The following is a 14,187-nucleotide window of genomic DNA, read 5'->3' as shown; positions in this document are numbered from 1 at the left end:
GAAAACTATATATGAATCAAGTGCCTATATATACCTTAGTACTGTCTGAGTCACATCTGATACTTATAAAACAGGAGACAACCTGTCTTCCCTGATGCCCATAAAAAGATCCATGTGGCTCAGGCACATAGATTTCAGAGCTAAAGCATTCTGGAAACCTTCATGGTTTGAGTACTACAGATAGATAACTCCACTGACTTTGCTGAAAAATAAATCACTTAGTGAATGAAAGCTGTCATGTAGAATCTTGAACTTAGCATAGGCATTGTATGCTATTTAGTCCAGCTTCCTGCCAAATGAGATGCCAAAACGATTGTGGTTCCTAGGTTTCCTCAGCTTTCTGGATAGCTGTTTGATACCAGAAAGGTGCCAGCCCTGGCAGTTCTCATGTTGTCATATCCTCTCTCTACCTTTCAGAGACTGGAGAAATGCTTCTCAGGAGAGTGTGCTGTGTCATTGGAGAATGAAGCAGTCACTTAATTGAATTTGGATAGATGTAAAATACCAACAAATGATTAAATAATTAAACACACAAAAAGGCACAGCTTCAATAATTAATCTGTAATAGGGAGCCCACCTGCTGTGAACAGGACCACCTACACAATTTGCAGAGCCCAGTGCAAAATGAAAATGAGGGACATTCGTTAAAAAATAATTAAGAATTTTAAGATGATAAAAGGAATGAATGAAATCAATGGAGAGACCTACATGTGGAGTCCTGTGTGACTGCCCAGGTTGCATACCATGAAGCTGGCCTTCCCAGTGTAATATATATTCTCACACTGGGATTTTCTAAGGCAAATTATGCCAGCCACATAATTTGCCTTGGAAAATCCCAATGTAAGAATACATATGTTGCAATTGATTAAACTCTGTTTGCATGTATACAAATTAGTTTATGTGTTCCACACAACAGTAGTTTCAGGCGAAATTGTGATATGAGTCAAGTTTATCTTTCCAGCTGTAGCACATAGAACTTACCTTCTCTCCTTCTGCCATTCTCTCCCATTGCTTGAGGTGGTACACGGTGATTCTCTACTGTGAGGAGTGGCTAGAGATTGGTTCCTCTAGATGTCATCCAACCAACAAATACTTTTCCAGTATCTTCTGCTGCACTGTTCAATATGATAGCTACCAGTCACATGTGGCTACTTAAATGTAAATTAATTAAAATTATTTGCTTGAGGTGGTACACTGTGATTCTCTGCTGGGAGGAGTGGCTAGAGATCGGTTCCTCTAGATGTCATCCAACCAACAAATACTTTTCCAGTATCTTCTGCTGCACTCTTCAATATGATAGCTACCAGTCACATGTGGCTACTTAAATGTAAATTAATTAAAATTAAATTAAGCATTTAAGTTTTGGTTACATTAGCCATATTATAAGTGCTTGATAGGCACACACGGCTAGTAGCTATCATTATGTATAGGATAGATATAAAAGATTTCATCATTGCAGAAAATTCTACTGGATAGTGCTGGTCTACACATTCCAGGTCAGGTGCTGGTGATGCAGGGAGGAGGGAGAGATTATTCTTTTGGAACCATGGGAGGCACATTTCCGACCTCTTTTGATTGATGTATGGTGGGTAAGAAAATGTGGGTATGGATAAGAGAAGTGTCGTGAAAGCATTTAGAATATAGACAAGAATATGCAAAAGATGCATAGGAAACAGGGCAGAGGAAAGAACATCTGAAGTCACTGATGTGATTATGTGGATTAGAGGAAAGAGAAGTTCAGCAGAATTTTAATCAGTCTTCAATTTAACATAATCACCTATTCTTACTCTCAATTACATACAGATTTATTGTATAACCATCCCATACCAGACATTAAGAACTGCCATTAGGCTTTAAAGAATTTCAAGTTCATCTCTGCCAGGCTCCTCAGCCTGTGCGTTAAATATTGATCATCCTCAGGCTTTAGTCCAAGGCTCCTTTCTGCTGGTAGTTAAGGTGATTTTATCCACTTACGAATTCACCACTTACATGGCAATGACTCCCAAATCCACAGGACTGTAATCCAGATTGTTCTTCTGAGGCTCCAGGGCCATATATGCAGTGACCTGCCAGGGAATTCCACAGTGTGACTCAGAGGCATCTCAGACGCCACACGGCCAAACCTAAGTTGATCCACTTCTTTTTCTTCTCTTATTGCTCCTAGCTCAGTGAAAGTTGCCATTGTCCAAGTAATAATGACAACAAGAACAAAAATAACCAGCAAAGTAGTAAGAATAGTAGATAACCTTTATGGAGCTTCTTTTATTCCGAGCACTGATGCACGTTACCACATTTGAACCTCATAATAATACTATGATTTGAGGATTACTCCTCCTCCTACTACTATTACTACTAATACTATTGCTGCTAACCACCACCACCCTCACCATCTTATAAATAAGGAAAGGAAGAGAAGCACAAAAAGCTCATGCAGATAGAAAGTGACAGCTGTGACTCGAGTGAACACAGGTCTTTCTGGAGACTCTGCTCCTACTCTTATTTACTGTACCACCCTCTTACAGCATTGGGATCACCTGGGAGCCTGGAAGAAATTCAGGATCTCAGACCCCGCTTTGACCTCCTGATGAAAGTCTTTAACAAGATCCCCAAGTGATTTGTGTGTGGGTATTGTTACTATCTGATCATTTTTTTTGTGATTTAGTATTGCCCCTTCGACTTCCACCTGCCCACCACCTTTGAGTAATGAGTGAGACGAGGAAATCAGATTGAAAGTATCTTTCTCTTGCTCCTTTCTTTCTCCAGGGTAGGCCTTAGGTGAGGTCTTCATACCTTCCCACCTGTATTATGGCGTCCACATGTGGCTGATTACCTTCTGTTGTCTTCATGGCAGCCAGAATGCTTTCTTCAAAATGTTAAGTTGATCATACCAATTCTTTGCTTAAAATCCTCTAGTCCCTCTAGGATAAAGTCCAATCTTCCTAGCTTGCAATGTCCAGTCCTTCTGATATGTCCATCTTCATATCTCTTGGCACTACTACTAAGCAGGGCAGTTCTCCAAGGAGTGTGTGCTCTTTTGTGTCCCTGGCATTCATCTGCATTTTGGCTTTTGCCTAAAATCCCCTTGCAATTTCAGAGGCTGCAATTCAAATGCCTGCCAACATACATGTTGTGAGCATTTTGGGTGAGGGCGGTGGTGAATGGGTGAACAGCAAGCTACACTGTGAGTAACTGCATCAACCCTGGCTCTGGACAGAGCAGGGGCTATCTCCTGGAAAAGTGGTTGCAGTGAGATAAATATTTGCTTTGTCAGAGAGACAAGAAATCTGGATTTGTAGGTTGGCAACTACTTTAAGTCTTTAAAAAATGTGTGGATTGAGGCTTCCTTCCAGAATGGCAAAGTGTTGAGTGCAACATTTTCTTTCCCTATCAAAACAACTATTTAACTGGAAAAAAATCATAATTATTTAAATTTTTTAACAAACTGTTCTAAGGAAATATGCAAATGGAAAAACATTCTTTCAAGAAAATCTACTAAATAGCCTTCAGAAGAGCAGGAGTCTGTGGCATTGGAGCCATGGCTTGTTCCCCCCACCCACCCTCAGCACTGTCTTATGGAAACTTCACAAGGTTATCTGCTCTGGTGGCTGTGGTCAAGAAGGGGGCTCCCTATCCCTGCAGGTCCTAGCATACATAGGTCCTTGGTATCACCCCAGGAAGGACAGGCCACCCACATTTCACACCTTCTCCTTCCTCCACTAGGAATGCAAAAGTTGTATTCCTAGTGGAGGTGATTGAGAGAGACAATTGTGACTCCCTTCTTTTATTTTGCCTCTACTCGTAGGGTGAAATTTCAACTCTAGGTGCATGAGTCCAAGAACACTGGGCTCCAGTTGCTCCTTCCCCAACTTGCTGTCAGAGTGGAACTTCCATACCAGAATGCACAAGCTAGGAAGACCAGGAGCTCCCGGGGCCGCCACCTCCTTTCCCCTAGCCCATGTCTACCTGTAGAGTAAGTTGTCATTCTAGAAGGGCTTCTGTCTCCACATCCAGCTCCTGTGCAGTGGTGCAGAAGTTCTATTCAGGAGGAAAGGCAGGATGAAAACCTCCCTAGCTATATTTAAGGGACTGACCTTATTTAGAACAGAGGATAAAGAAGTCCAGCCCAATGATGTTGTTTGAAGCAATAGAGATCTTGGTAGAGAAAATTAAAAAGTCTGCTCATAGCTCCATAATACTGGTGGCAACAAGCAAAATGACAGACCAACCAGAAATTTAACAGGAAGAATCAGGGAAAACCATTGCCAAGAAGAGCCCCCTTAGATCACAGTTATCTCTGGGTTGTCTAGAAGTTTGTGTGCAAGCCCCAGGCTGAACCTGCTCAGGAACAGCAAGAGTAGAATGAGGGGAAGACTGAAAATCATTTGCCAGCCAGAACACAGATCCATCAGCAAACAGCTGAATCCTCACCGGCACTGGGGACTGAAGCCCAACCTCTGAACAAATACTGCTTGAACAGTGAACTGCTCTGACTCAGAGGCAACAACTAGGAAGCCAGGATTAAAAATAAAATCATGCACATCCCTGGGAATCTGGAAGACTACGTGCATACCTAAGGCTGTGCTCTCTCAGGAGTTATCACAGAAAAAAATCCAAGCTATCAGTATGTAGGTCAAAATGTAAACTCCCTGAACTGTGATTACAGCCTCCATGCCACCTATGTTCAGGAATCTAATCAACCAAGGAGCTTTAAATCCAATCTCTGATGAATAAGTGGCTTGTGATGACCCAGAAGCAGCCCCTAGGTAGCCAGGCTAAAAGAGAAAAACAAGAAAAAAAAAAAAAAAGAAGAAGATCAAGATCATGAGCATTAAAGGCTGAACACTGCAGGAGAAATAGATTTTGTAGACCTTGCAAATTAGTTTAACTAAGTTACCAATTGAATAAATAAACAACCAAGCAAATTACAATGACATTTACCTATTTACTCCTGTTCTATACAGAGTTACTAGATACTTTGTCTAAAATGATATGTTTTTAACAAGAAATTATGAGACATACAAAGATACAGGAAAGAGTAATAACTCCTGCACAAGAGAAAACAAAGCAACAAACTTTAGAAGGGGCCCAGATATTGGACTTATCTGATAATGACTTCAAAGACATCATTGGCTCAAGCCTGTAATCCCAGCACTTTGGGAGGCTGAGATGGGCGGATCACGAGGTCAGGAGATCGAGACCATCCTGGCTAACACGGTGAAACCCCGTCTCTACTAAAAAATACAAAAAACTAGCCGGGCGAGGTGGCGGGCGCCTGTAGTCCCAGCTACTCGGGAGGCTGAGGCAGGAGAATGATGGGAACCCGGGAGGCAGAGCTTGCAGTGAGCTGAGATCCGGCCACTGCACTCCAGCCCAGGCTACAGAGCAAGACTCCGTCTCAAAAAAAAAAAAAAAAAAAAAAAAAATCATTATACATATATTCAAAGAACTAAAGTTAGCCATGTCTAAAGCATTAAAGGAAAGTTATAATGACAACGTCTCATCAAACAGAAACTATCAATAAAGATTTATAAAAAGATGCCAAATGATCATTCTAAAACTGAGAAGTACAGTAATAAAAATGAAGAGTTTGACTTTCATTTTCTGGTCTGGCTTTTAAGGAGCTTAGAGGTCCCCACTGTATCCTAACAGCAAGTAAAAAGCTGAAAAAAGGGAAAAATAAACTCTTCTCAGCTCTTATAGGGAAGTGACATTGCAGGGCCAACTGCTGCCCCCAAAATTGGACAGACAGACAGGTAGATACAGAGAATCACAACCTTACCAGAGCAGAAACCGTGGGAACCCGTGCGAGGATAGGAAAACCTGAACTGTCAATTGATGAATCGTGGACGAATCTGAGAATTAAACCCTCCGGGGAGACCCAGTCACAGGGGCTCCTACACTTGTGTACATTTTACCCCCCAGACCTCTACCAGATCCTCACAGTAAATATCAGAGAAAAACCTCCTCCTGCCTCTGGGAGGGGGAAGGGAAGAGGTGAAAAGGAATCATTTTGAAATATGCCAGATTATTCTGTTCTTCTTACCAAGGTCTGCCCGAAAGAGAAGCTATTTTACCAGAGCCCAACCTGCTGGAGTTGTATGATAGCCTAACTGCTGTGGTTTGAATGTTTGTCTTCTCTGAAACTCACGTGAAAATGTATTTGCCATTGCAACAGTATTGGGAGGTGGGACACTGAAGAAGTGTTTAGGTTGTGAGGGCTCTGCTCTGGTGAATGAGCGAATGCTCTTACCCCGTCATTATCACGAGAGGGGGTTTGTTATCGTGGGACTGGGCTCTTGTTCTTTTCATCTTCTCTTTGCTCCTTCTGCCATGGGATACCTTCTGCCATGTTATAATGCAGCATGAAGCCCCTCACCAGAGGCCAGCACCTTGATATTAGACTTACTCGCCTCCAGAACCAGGAGCCAATAAATTTCTGTTCGTTGTTAAGTTACCCAGTCCCAGCTGCACAAAATGGACCAAGGCACTAACTTACCTGGGAGAAGGGGAACAATCAACTCCAGCCTGCTTTAGCTTTCTCCATGGTGGAATGAAAATACCCAACTTTAGCTACCTCTGTCCTTTTACATGGGGGAAAAAATATACACTTAAATTTATGATCAACCGATTCTTGACAGGGGTGCCAAGACAATGCAATGGGAGAGAGAATAGTCTGTTCAACAAATGGGTGCTGAGACAAGTGGATATCTAGATGCAAAATAATAAAGTTGGACCCCTCATCACACCATATACAAATATTAACACAAAATGGTCATAGATGTAAATATAAGAGATAAAACTATAAGACACTTAGAAAAAAATAACAGCAAATCTTGGGCGATAGGGGTTGGCAAGAGTTTCTTAGGTATGACACCAAAAGCATAGGTGAAACAAGATTGAAAAGTTGAACTTTATCAAAACTAACTTTGTTTTTTCTTGAAATAACACCATCAAGAAAGTGAAAAGGCTGCCCATGGAGTGGGAGAAAATATTTGCAAACCATATGTCTGATAAGAAGTCTAGAATATATAAAGAATGCTTACAAAACTCAATAACAAACTAAACATGGGCAAACATATAGAAAAAATCTTTTGGACCTGATAGATACATTTATTACCTTGATTACGATATTGTGGGTGCATGCATATCTGCAGTTTTTATATATCAATTTAACCCCAATAAAGCTATAAAAAGGGTAAACCAGTGCCTAGCATATGGTAAGCATTTAGTAAATACAGGCTAGTTTGCCACCTGTGTCTGGTGGTGAAGTAGAGGGCGTGTCAAAGGTGACTGGGGTCTGAGAACATGGGAGAAGGGCTGTGGCAATGACAGGAAGAAGGCGGCCAGCAAGGAAACTAATCCGGGTGTAGAAGAGGAATAGGAATTCCTTTTGAAGTATGTTGAATGTTCAAATGGAAACATCTGGTAAAGATTAATAAAAAAAGATTTTATCCCCATAACAGGAGAATTTTGGATAAACGAATATAAAATCTTGCTACTGTGATAAGCCACTAAGAGTTTTGCTTTCCAGTGAGTTTGAGGGGTGGATGAATTGGTCTATATAACATCATACAGAGTGAAAGGAAAGATTGGATAGCAATGTTTAAGTAATTAAAAAAATAATATGTTATAAAAATGATCTCTTATAGATGTCTTCAGAAGACATATCCTTCCCAACTCCCATCCCTCAGTGTCATTCTCATATTCATGAATGAAGCTCTGTCCATTATACAGCGGGCCATCACCAGTACCATCAACCGGACACCCTCTCGACTGTTGAAGGAAATCATCTTGGTGGACGATTTCAGCTCAAATGGTGAGCAACGTGCTCAAAGAATAACTGTAAAAATGACCACTTATCACCTGTGCTTGGCTGGAAAGAGGTTTTGGCTTACAGTTTAGGACCCCTTGGGTTTCTCATGCAGGGAAAATAAAAAGATCATTTGTTCAGGGTCTGTTTGTGCTAGCCACATTTAATCTTCACAAAGTCAAGACAGAGGATAATTATCTCTACACGGATGAGGACACGGAGACACAGAGAGCTCACACAGTGTGCTTAAATTGGACTGCAAGCCAGTGGCAGAGGTGGGAGTTAGGCAGGACTGTGTACCTCCAAATCTACCTGTGCCCCTCTTATGCACCGTGAAGGAGCCTGGGGGAGGGGGGTGAAGTGGAGTCTAGAGAAGGACTCCAGATACCAGGAAGGGACTTAGAGATGCTCCTTGTGAAGAGCAGACCACTCTCCCTGGGTCATGAAGCCTGGAGGAAAGACAGCTTTGGGTGCTGACTCTTCACAGTGGCAACAGCTCTTGCCCACAGGGTGCCCCTGCCCCACGTCTAGCCCACCCAAGGAAGAGATGTAGAAGATAATGGACCTGAGTCCTCACTTTCTGAGTTCATGATCCTGGCTTCTCCCTTATAAGTGTTATGTCCTTGGGTAACTCAACGTCTTCGTGTTCTGATTTTCTTGTACACAAAATATGGATGTTGATAATAATAACTCTTTTATGAACTATAGTGAGAATTAAATGAGATCATAATGGCAGCTAACATTGCTTGTTCTAAGCACCCTACGTGCGTTGCCTTTTTTTATGAGACGGAGTTTCTCTCTTGTCACCCAGGCTTGAGTGCAGTGGCGGGATCTTGGCTCACTGCAACCTCTGCCTCCCAGGTTCAACCAATTCTTCTGCCTCAGCCTCCTGAGTACCTGGGATTATAGGAATGTGCCACCACGCCCAGCTAAGTTTTGTATTTTTAGTAGAGACGGGGTTTCACCATGTTGGCCAAACTGGCCTTGAACTCCTGACCTCAGGTGGTTTGCCCGCCTCGGCCTCCCAAAGTGCTGGGATTACAGGCATGACCACAGTGCCTGGCCATGTTAACTATTTTAATCATTACAACAGCCCTATGAGGAAGGAACCACTTTTTGACCCATTGTGTAGATGCACAAAATTAAGGCATGGACTGATCAAGGAACTTGTTCAACATCCAACAGCTGTAAGTGACAGACTTGAGATTTGACCATAAACTTCAGAGTCCAGAGCCCTAGCCCTAACTACTATGTTCCCTTTAGAATACATGAATTACGTAAAGCATTTTGCACATGGTGGCCTCTCAGCAAGTGTTGACTCTTAGTTTTATTAATTTTGTGCAACAAATAAAAGACAGTAGAATTAAGTTACAAAAACTTAGAGGTTTGGGCTAGCAGTGAGGAAGAATTTCCTGACTATAAGCGTTACGAAGTGGCAGCGCATTGGAGGCAGAATATGTTCCTTCTATGTGGATCTTTAAGTACCAGATAGGCTGTTGTACTTTCAACCTGTCTCTCAGGACAGAAAGCAAATAAAATGACTGCTTAAACCTTCTTTTTAAGACTCTTCCATACTAACAATACTTATCTTCATCCTTTGCATACCTTCCTCTTTTTTACTTCCAATGTAACTAAGCAAAAAATAAGAAGGTACAATTTTTAGAGCAAAATTCCACTGAAACCCAAAGAAAAGAGACTGGCTTCATTCATTTCTGAGCATGGAGACTGGTACCAAGTTGCACACCTGGTTTTCTGAGCCAGAAATAGGAGCATGATTAAAAAGACCTCTGCCCTGGACTTCTGAAGACACCCTGGCTCTGCTCCCTGCCTGAGATAACTGCAGGCAAGTCGCCTCACCTCTTTGAGACTCAGGGTCTTCATGAGGCAAACACAAGAATTGAGCTGGAATAGTGTCAAAGTTATCTTTCTCTGTTAAAAAAATGTCAACACTATACTCTATGGCCTATACTGTATGTTCTATGGGGTGTAGATAAGACTTAATTCAGGACTTTTTCCTGAGGAACAAGAAAATAAAAAAAAATACAAGATTACAAACAGTGTAGACACATAAAGAAAAACAAAGCTTTCTTATTGTTCTAAACTGCACTCCATTATAACACATTCCTCTCATTTAGGTCTGAAATCCATGTTGGTTTTCCACAGAGATGATGTGTTTGGATGGTCACAGAAAAGGGGACTGGCAGGCATTCTTTGATGTTACAGGGACAGGAACTAGAAAGTCCCTGTCATTAACCATGAAAACACCAGCCAAATTGAGCCCACACTGAGCATAACTCAAATATCTGTTTTATGTTAAACAGGAAAATAAATGGAAGTCTCTATCTTGTCTACAGAAAGAGAAACTCACTATCCATGTGAATTTGGGGGCAAGTGACTCAACCACTTCTCACCTCAGTTTCTGCATCTGTAACATCAGGAAATACTGGTGCCTACCTGATAGGACCACTTTTGAGATTAAATAATATGTGTAAAGGCCTCAGGAGAGAGCCTGTTCCCATTACATGCTAGGTAGTGTTCTGCTCCTCGCCTGTCTCAGTATTATTTGCAGTACTTTTGAAATGCCACAACCTGGTGCCAGAGGCTTGCCTCCTTTCTGTCTTTCCCTAGATGTTAAGCTTATTCACGTCACTCAAATATTTTGAGCTTACATGTTAAATGTCACTCAAATGTTAGATGAGGTGTAAGCTTTTAAAAAATTATATCAAGGTAGATGGAATGCTGTATTTTCTTCCTAATTTTAGGAGCATGTCACAGTCAACAACTACATGTTGAGTTTCTACCATGTGCCAGGCAGTGGGCAGGGAAGAGGATGTCAGAGAGTTCAAGTTTCCATCTTAATGAAGCAAGACACATCTGTAGAAAGATACTTCAGTGTGTGAAGAATAATGTGACAAACCGAGTGAACTGTCAGCGAAAGAAAGCATGGTGTGGGTGGGGGGTGTGATGATCTAAGAAGGGTTCCTGGAGGAGGCAGACTTGGATTGGGACTTGAAGCCTTCATAGGATTTGAGACAGCAGAGAAAACGAGGGAAGACTTGGAAACGGGGTTGGGGTGGAGAACTAGGGAGTGCTGAAAGAAAGGTGTGAACAAAAATGAGGAATCCAGAAGCACCCTGAGCTGACCAGCTTGGAATAACAGGTTTTGGGGAGGAGACCAGTAGGAGGGCAAAGCTGGGAAGGGAGCATAGGTTGTCTTCAGAAAACCCATTGAGGAGTCCTTAATTTTTGTGCTATATGATAGATATTATTTTTCAGGAGGTGACTCAGAATCTATGGCTCATAAAAAATTTGGAGTTGGAAGGGTCCAGACTATCTGGTACTTTTCCTGAATTTTTAAAATTTTTTTTTTTTTTTTTTCTGAAAAAGAAACAGAATCTCACTCTGTTGCCCAGGCTGGTCTCAATCTCCTGGGCTCAAGCACTCCTCTACCTCGGGCTCCCAAAGTGTTGGGATTACAGGCATGAGCCACCATGCCCACTATGGTACTTTTCTCTAAGTTGAGGAAACAGACACATCCAATGCCTCCCATTGACACAGAATGATGTAGTGACTGAATTAGAATCTAGATATTCAGGTTCAATGGCACCTCCTGTGGATTATTGACTAAAAGTAGTGCCTGGGTAGGTGTACAGAAGGGCCACTTTGGCTACCCCAGCTCACTCCCAGAGGAAGCAAACAGCCTTAGATGTACTGGCTCTGCTTAGCACCTTCAATAATTGAGACAATCACTCTTGAGTGCAGCAGATCTAAAATGGGGTAAATTTTACTGCCACAGTCACTTAGGTGTTGATTCCAGGTCTTGATCACTCTGGGTCTCACGAATATGCTCTTCTTTTGAGAGAGGAACCATCAAGAATCTCATTCCTTGGCTATGGGGAGAGAGGAGAGGAGAGGGAGGGAGGACTTAATAAACCCAGCCAGATACTCACAGAGTTCTTGAGGCAGTGTGTTCTGGTGGCTAAAGACAGCATAGGTTCACATCCAGGGCATACTACTTACTAGATATGTGACTTGGAAAAGTTTTTAAAACTCTTTGTGCCTCAGTTTCTTTATCTGTAAAGTGGGGATATTGTAGTGCCTACCACATGAGATACTTTCAGAATTAACTAAATTTTATCAACGAGTAACTCAGAGTCATTTGGTTAGATATTTTGCATACTGTTCAGTGATTTGCATGAAAGTTGTTTTCTTACATGTGAGGAAGTCGGCGGTAGGCTGAGCCCAAGAACAAAGCCACAGAGAAACTTTATTAAAAGAGAGGGAAGAAAACTACCTGAAAACAATCTGGGAATAGTGAATCTTGTTTGCATAATTTTTGGGCTAAATTTACTAGCTAGAAGCTGGCAAAGAGATAAATCTGTGCATTCTGTCTCAGTTGGTCCTTAAGTAGGTCAACTGGGAATATCCAAAACAAAACAATTTTAGTCATTTATGGATTCTCTAGAGTCTTGAGAGTTTAGCTATGAAGATGTTCCAGGCCTTCCTGCAGTGTTTTCCATCAACGTGTGCACCTTGGGCTAGATCTGTCCTACTCATTCTCTCAAGAACTTCTCAATGTGAAAAAGCACTTATAATAGTGCCTGACATGTAGTAAGCAGTATTATCATTCTAAGATAGTTTAACTGTGAGAGAAAGGAAATTAGGAATGATCACACTACACCTAAGGTGAAAGGGAGAAGACAGGCAGGTGCAGGGGAAATACTGCTTATTTTCTAGCTGACTCTTGGAATTGCCCATTTTATGCTGGAGGTAGTCCAGTCACGATTATATGATAGTATAAAACTTTTGTATCACATTGATTGTTGCACTCAGAATTGCTATAGGTGTGCACTTGATTGACAGGAGAACTAAAGGTACACTTGGATGAGAAGATTAAGCTTTACAACCAGAAGTATCCAGGACTACTGAAAATAATACGGCATCCTGAGAGGAAAGGTCTTGCTCAAGCCCGCAACACTGGCTGGGAAGCTGCCACAGCAGACGTGGTCGCCATCTTGGATGCTCACATTGAAGTCAATGTTGGGTGGTAAGGCTCAAAGAGGCTGATTCTTTTGGAGAGGGCAGAGAGGAGACATTGTGCATGTACAGAACACAGGACAGGATACTGTGGACATAGGGAAAGTCAGCACCGGGCCTTAAATAAAGGGACTCTCCAAAAGAGCATGCTTTTATGCAGGCATTTTGCTTGGCTAAGAGAAGTAGCATGGTGGAGAGTATTGACAGTTGGATCATAACTCTGACTTTGCCAAATACTTTGTGAATTTGAGTAAGTCACTTCACTTAACTAGACATCGTGTCTTTAACTGTAAAGATGAGGAGATTAGCCTTTGGTTATTTTAAAGGTTTTTCCCCAGCCCTGAAATTACATAATAATATAAGAGAACTATGTTCTTTAGAGAATGTGGAGAATCAGACAGGAAAGAAGCATCATCTTGGAAACAGGGAGAACCAAGAGATAGGGTAAATTCAAGGAGTAATATACATACTGATAAGGCTGCTTCACAATGGCCTGGGGGTGCTACTTGGGTACTAATTTCAAACCTGTTCTTGACGCGGGTTGGCTGCTAGCAGCTTCAGCTATCCCGAAAGGTACAGAGATTCTCTGGACTCTGGAGAGTTCTACTCACAACCCAGCACAGCCTAAATGGAAGAGGTACTCAATGTCAGGGCAAGGTGCTTGAAACAGCTTTATCTGCTGTCTCCTACTGCTTGTCCTCATACCCAAGGTGGGCTTGCTGCACACTCTTCTTCTAGGGCAGAGCCAATCTTGGCTCGGATTCAGGAAGACCGCACCGTGATTGTGTCTCCTGTGTTTGACAACATTCGTTTTGACACCTTCAAACTGGATAAGTATGAACTGGCAGTTGATGGGTTTAACTGGGAACTCTGGTGCCGCTACGATGCATTGCCACAAGCCTGGATTGATCTGCATGATGTCACTGCCCCAGTGAAGTAAGTCTGAGGAGGTTCAGGGAACTTGAGTAGCATGTGGGAAGGCAGGAATGAACTGCATGGTTTTTGTTTATCTTTGGTGGTAGTATTTGGGGTGACATGGAAGGAGGGGAGGGAATGAAGTGAAGGACAAGGGATAGAAGGAAAAAACCCCAATAAGTCATCTCAGTTAAGAAATCACAGACACTTTGGGATATTTAGGGACTTTCAGGCAAAAATCAAGCAAAATATTTAAAATTTTGGAAAACATTTTGGCCATTTCAAGCATTAACTGGCTATGAAGTAAGGATACCTAGAAGAAAAAGATGTAATTTCAATATATTTTGAGAAGGGTTGTGATAACACAGTGGGCCAGGGAAAGCTGCATGCGCTTAGTCCAGCCTGAGAGTTTAGGGAAGGCCTTC

The 14,187-nt window shown here is 42.0% G+C and overlaps 1 protein-coding gene across 1 annotated transcript in view; it reads left to right on the top strand.

The window, feature by feature from the left end:
- The window catches only part of GALNT8 (polypeptide N-acetylgalactosaminyltransferase 8), a 58,819-nt gene that overhangs the window by 15,300 nt on the left and 29,332 nt on the right, over positions 1-14,187 (top strand). Inside the window, exons 3-5 of the mRNA XM_033223130.1 lie at positions 7,650-7,816; positions 12,674-12,857; positions 13,586-13,783. Of these exons, the coding sequence (XP_033079021.1) occupies positions 7,650-7,816; positions 12,674-12,857; positions 13,586-13,783 (549 nt within the window). The remainder of the gene's footprint in view (positions 1-7,649; positions 7,817-12,673; positions 12,858-13,585; positions 13,784-14,187) is intronic.

This window comes from Trachypithecus francoisi, unplaced genomic scaffold, assembly GCF_009764315.1.
Source record: "Trachypithecus francoisi isolate TF-2019V2 unplaced genomic scaffold, Tfra_2.0 Lachesis_group11, whole genome shotgun sequence".
In the NCBI taxonomy this organism is placed as follows: domain Eukaryota; kingdom Metazoa; phylum Chordata; class Mammalia; order Primates; family Cercopithecidae; genus Trachypithecus; species Trachypithecus francoisi.
Note: the sequence above shows the minus strand (reverse complement) of the source record. Positions and strands in the feature narration are given on the sequence as shown.